This window comes from Octopus bimaculoides, chromosome 5, assembly GCF_001194135.2.
Source record: "Octopus bimaculoides isolate UCB-OBI-ISO-001 chromosome 5, ASM119413v2, whole genome shotgun sequence".
NCBI classification, from domain to species: Eukaryota; Metazoa; Mollusca; class Cephalopoda; order Octopoda; family Octopodidae; genus Octopus; species Octopus bimaculoides.
Window position 1 is genome coordinate 76556747 of NC_068985.1, and position 6318 is coordinate 76563064.

General features: G+C 35.7%; 1 protein-coding gene across 3 annotated transcripts in view; it reads right to left on the bottom strand.

Moving 5' to 3' along the window:
* The window catches only part of LOC106881248 (uncharacterized), a 276422-nt gene that overhangs the window by 154884 nt on the left and 115220 nt on the right, over positions 1 to 6318 (bottom strand). For all 3 annotated transcript variants that reach the window (XR_008264114.1, XM_052967796.1, XM_052967797.1), the window contains exons 13-14: positions 5630 to 5795; positions 3711 to 3884 (exon numbers count right to left, since the gene is read on the bottom strand). Coding sequence is in view for 2 of the 3 variants with exons in the window: in XM_052967796.1 (XP_052823756.1) it covers positions 3711 to 3884; positions 5630 to 5795 (340 nt within the window). In the remaining variant the exon portion in view is untranslated. The remainder of the gene's footprint in view (positions 1 to 3710; positions 3885 to 5629; positions 5796 to 6318) is intronic.

The following is a 6318-nucleotide window of genomic DNA, read 5'->3' on the forward strand; positions in this document are numbered from 1 at the left end:
AGCAGTTTTGTATCTAATGGCGGTAGGTAGTTTCACTACACTAGCCTCGCACCAGTCGGTTTGTCGAAAGCAAACAGACGAAATAAAAAAAAAGATGTAGTGAAAAAGACTTAAGGAACGGTTGGTCTATTACTGGCATTTAGTCACCATTTTTGGAAAAGTTATGTGAACTTTTCACGTTGGGTGTACAGATCAGAAGGGCTGTATGAACGAATCAACGTCGGGGGTCACCAATTGTAAGGAACGACCGTGCGAACTCAAAAAGGAGATATGGTGACGAATGGAAAAACAGAGGACTCCTTTTATTTAAACGCGTCACACGGTCGAACACAAATATTAGATATACATATACATATATACGATATGTTTTTTTATATGTCCAAAGCTTACACTGGGTGCATCTTATGGAGCTTCAACCTACACATTTCCTACAGGTTGAGCAGAGCCATCTACCTGAAGGGATTTGCGATTTGTCTGCCTTCCTATTCACTAAGACTTTGGTTTTTGCTAGTTTAATTCTAAGACCCTTTGATCCTAGACCTTGCTTCCATACCTGGAACTTCTCTAGTTCAGGTAGTGACTCAACTATAAGAGCAAGGTCATCAGCATAGAAGCGCACCCAGGGGCAGCCTATCTTGAATTCCTCTGTAATTGCCTGGAGGACTATGATGAACAAGAGAGAACTGAGCACCAATCCTTGGTGAACCCCTACTTATACCCTGAATTCTCCACTGTACTCATTGCCCACCCTCACTTTACTGGTAGCGTCTGGCTTGTACAGTTCTCACCAACCACTCATCTATCCCTAGTTTCCGCATTGACCACCAGGTAAAGGATTATGGGACTCTGTCAAAATCTTTCTCCAAGTCAACAAAAGCCAAGTACAGAGGTTTATCTTTGGCTAGGTGTTTCTCCTGCAGTCGCATTACCAGAAATATAGTATCAGTGATGTTTCTACCTGGCACAAAACCAAACTGCATCTTATCTAGACTAACTCTCTCTCTTTAATTAGTTGGGCTATGACTCTCTCTGCAACTTTCATCACCTGATCCAACAATTTGATATTGTAAACATCCACAGAAAAAAGACACTCTTGGTACATGTCCTCAGATTGCATTGTCCTCAGATTGACACCCCAAAACTCTGAAATCTTTGTATTGGAGCTTCTGACATGAATGCCAAGCAGAACAGCATGCCGTTTCCAAATTTCTGGCTGTTGAATTGTGTCATGGTGCTGTTTTTCTCACAAATGGTGCCCAACAGACCCTACTGTACTGTGTAGTTGACAAAATCAAAAACAAGCAATACGCATGCAAGAAATTAAATATACAAAATGTTGACAATTTACCCATCGCACCCTCTATGTATGTAAATAGAATATACCTTGGAACCCTAGCTAACTGTTTGCTGCTTGTCAGCTGTTGTAAATGGTGACAGATGTATGTCAGCTAAGTTTGCTGTGCTATTATTTTAAGGTATGTTAGTCAGGTTTGCAATATATTTTTATTATTTTAATTCAGCCTACTCTTTAATACAGGCTTCCCAAACGAGTTTGTAAGTTTCAGTGAAAAAAATATTGAATGGTCAGAGCTTTGGAAGTGTTTTATAGTTTTCTGTCATGATTAGTGACACCTTACACTATAGGTTCAGATTTTATACCCTTTTATTATCATATTTTACTCCCTTCATTACCATATTTCTGTTGAAATACAATTCCTTTGTTTCAATTAATTTGAAAATAATAAAAATATTTATTAAAATTACTTTATCATTATGAAGCTGGTATACAAAACATAAATTAACATGATAGTTTATATGGAAAATTTTAATTTAGGTCACTTTAAAACAGGAAATTTGTATTAAAAAAAACAGAGAAAATTTCAGGTGTGTTGGAATCAAAAGTGTTGGTGCTTTACATTATGAATTCAAATCCCACCAAGGTCAGCTCTGCCTTCTATCCTTTTTTGGATCAATAAAATAAAGTAGCAGCTAAGCACTAGAGTCAGTGTGTCACCTACTTCTACATCTGCCTCTAACATTGCTGGCCTTGTGCCAAAACTTGAAACAGTTATTGATTAAAGAAAGCAGAGTTGTTACATCATCTAAAAAAGCTTTGTGGTATTTGCTCTGACTCCTTACATTCTGAGATCAAGTCCCATTGAGGTCAACATTACTTTCCCTCTCTCCAGGGTCGATAAAATAAAGTAGCAGTCAAGCACTAGGGCCAATTGTTTTGACAACCCCCACCTCTACTCCTTTCAAAATTGCTGGCTTTGTGTCCCAATTAGGAAGCATTATTGTAATTAACTTTTGTTATCTCTACTCAAGTTAGAATTGTAGCACAGAAGTATCTTGTGAACATTAAAACAAAAAAAAACAAAAAAACCTTCATTATTATTTAATGTTCATTACACCATTTAACTGTAAAATCGTCTTCAATGAGCTGATCATAGTTTTTTAAAGTAGGAACAACAAGAATTAAGACCTTAATTTCTTTGTTCTCTGTAAGGTCAAAAATTATCAAAACCTCTTTAAAATAATATGAACTATTGCTAGTACACTGGACAAAATGTCATGGCACATTCTGCCAGTTTGTGGCTCACCAAAATAGCACCAGTTCTAATGATATTTCACAATTCATAGCCTTTAACCTTTTGTATGTCCAAAGTATTTTCATAAGATTGTCCTAAACTTCCATGTTTGTTTTCAGACTTTTAGTTAGCTCTAGTTTCATGATTTGAGTAAAATAAAGCTTTCTTTTTCACAAGTCCCAAGTTACTCCAGTGGTTGAAAAGATTGGGAGTATGTATCACATATAATGCATGGACACCAAGGAAGTATGCTCTGTGCATCATATGTGGTATTCGGAACAGGCAAAGGATTGTTATTGATAGTCACTCCTGTAATTAATTATTTGACTAGAAAATCAGGAATATCTTTTATCTTTTACTTGTTTCAGTCATTAGACTGCAGCCATGCTGGGGCACCCCCCTTGAGAAAGTTTTAGTTGAATGAATTGACCCCCCAGGACTTAATTTTTTTGCTAAGTCTGGTTCTTATTCTATCTGTCTCTCTTACCAAACTCATATATGTATATATACATGATGGGCTTCTTCCAGTTTTCGTCTACCAAATTCACTCACAAGGCTTTGGTCAACCCAAGGCTGTAGTAGAAGACACTTGCCCAAGGTGCAATGCAGTGGATATGAACCCAGAACCGCGTGGTTAGGAAGTAAGCTTCTTATCACAAAAGCAAACCTGACAATTCTTACAAGTTGATCTAAGATCTAAGAAAAAAGTTTTAAATATGATGGAAAAATTTATAAATTCTATAATGCTCAAACACTTATACATGTGTACATCTGTGAAACTTAAGAAAGCTGTCAGTTGGAGGAAGAGGAGCTATACTAAACAAAGTGGTAGTGGGGACAATAAGAAAGAGAGAGAAGAGTGTTTGGTGGAAGGTTGTGGTAATAGTCAGAGAGAGAAAGTTAAAGAAATAAGGAACACATACATATAAACACATATACTCACATACATGCATATGCAGCAATACTAGGAACTGCAGTAATTTTTTGTTAAAGTATGTATGTATATATGAATGTATGTACGCATGCATACATACATACATACATACATACATACATACATACATACATACATGTATGCATGTATGTGGAGTAAAAGAAACTTAGAAATGGTCTTTTTACCTGTACATTCTGGTTGTGGTTCCCAACGACCATTTTTGTCACAATAGATGGTATTTCCAGATTTTGCCTCAAAGTTCTCAAAGCATTCAAATGTAGCATTGTTTCCAGTATTAAATCCTGTGGCATGTGTCCAACGTCCTCCCTCTAAAATTGGAACTGGTCCACAATAGTTATCTGAAAATAAAAGGTTGAATTGTCAGACAATGGCATTGTTACTGGGTGCCAGGTAATCATTTCCAGCTGAGAAGACTGATATTACAGGTGGAAACAATTCAATTTTTGTAGGCACATTCTTTTCTCTTCATAGAAAACATGATCAGGAATTACCTGTAGGTACACCATATTTTGTTATGCACCATAATATACCACTAAGTTGATACTGTGTCATATTGTATTAGCTGTGCTATTAAATTGCATGTTGAGGTTATTGCTACAGATTTTCTATAGAAAATTTGTTGAGATTCCCTTGACATGTGATGATCAAGAATATCCATATTCTAGCAATATATATATTTATAAAACATACCTTAGTAAAACATTAGAATTCAAATTAACGTGATCTGTTCTGAACCTTTTAGTTCATTTTAGTTGCACCTTCAAAACACCAAACAGAATTTTGCTACCTCCCATTCTTTAACAAAAATGGCTTCGCACCTAATACTCTTGAGGATAAAATCACGAAAATTTCCTGTTATAATTCCAATCCCATACTTTACAAATGACCAACAGTCCTCTCATATTCTTCTACTCTGTTCTATTGTTCCTGATTGTGAAAACTTTAATGACCTTTCCAACCCAAAAAGGGACTGCTTCTGAAAATGTGCACCCCAAACTCTCTCACTTCATTCCCACTGGGATTTTCAATTTATGTTTGACAATGGCAATTTAACCCAATCACATGACAACATCTCTTATTCCTAAGAAGAAAAAGAGATATTGTTTCTGATCCTTCCATTTCCAGACCTATTGTCATTGCTTCTAACATCTCATAGGTAATGAAGACAGTTCCTAATGGCAACTGTCTTTCTCAACTTAAGTTTCTTCTCTTTGGATTAGTTACAGTTTCCATAGAACCACATCACTTGGAGCCTTGCTGTTAGATCTTCATATACTGACAGAGTAATAAACAAAATACAGATTTCTCAGAACCTTTGGTTTCAAAGTTATTCTGAAATACTGTTTCTTTTTTTTTTTTCCAAACCATAGTAGCTCACATTCTGAATTAAACAAATATCAAATTTACTTGAATAATTAAATGAAACACAGGAACCTGTATATTAGTATAAATGATACAAATTTATTAATTCTGTACTATGCAAGGTATCAGTTCACTAGTATGGTAGTAATGCTCCGGAGGCACAATGGCCCAGTGGTTAGGGCAGCGGACTTGTGGTCGTAGGATTGCGGTTTCGATTCCCAGACTGGGCGTTGTGAGTGTTTATTGAGCGAAAACGCCTAAAGCTCCACGAGGCTCCGGAAGGGGATAGTGGCGAACCCTGCTGTACTCTTCCACCACAACTTTCTCTCACTCTTAGTTCCTGTTTCTGTTGTGCCTGTGATTCAAATGGTCAGCCTTGTCACACTGTATCATGCTGAATATCCCCGAGAACTACGTTAAGGGTACACATGTCTGTGGAGTGCTCAGCCACTTGCACGTTAATTTCACGAGTAGGCTGTTCAGTTGATCGGATCAACTGGAACCCTTGACGTCGTAAGCGATGGAGTGCCAACACACAGTAATGCTCCAGATTATCAATGTTCAGAAAGGTTGTGTCGTACCTATATCTGTATATTACAGAAAAATTAACATATTGCCAGTAGGAAGTGTCAGCTGTGTAACCTAATTAAAAATTGAAAGAAAATAGACAAATTAACTTAAATGAAAGAAATAAAATTAAGTATTTCCACATAATAATTACCTCCATAAAATGTAGCGTTGAAACCAACACCAGCAGTGTTGGCACTTGTCTTTAATCTTAAAATGAATTTTCCAGAATTTGAACTTAGAATAGGAGGAACTGTAGTTCCTGTAAAACCCTCACCCTGGTGCAACTTGTTTTCATCAGAAATAGTTCCATTGTAGACCTGTTAACATAAAGAAGACAGTTTTAGTTGTTTTAATTAACTCAGAACATATACAATATATCTGTAAGATAGAACTACTGTCTAAAGCATGTATGCATACCCACATACACATATACTTACATTCATACATGTACTTACGTATACATATTTGTGTGTGTAGCTGATGAAGGAAATGTTCTCTATGTAACCTGTGCGTTTTCTGGGCTCTGTTTATGTTCTGTTTTTCATTTTGTCCACGTTTTTTTGTGATGTCCTGTACCCAGATATACATCTATATATACATGTAGATGTAGGTATGTACATACATGTACGTATATATGCATATACTCACATATTATTTGTATTATATATATATATATAATAATAATATTAGGGACAAAATCCAAAATTACAGGTAAAAACTCAATTAAAATCAATTTATAAAAAATTAAAATTAAATTGAGCTTTATAGATTAAAATATATATAAAATATATAGTTTTAGGGGAAATAACCAAGTTTCAAGAACTCATCTATGAAAATCCA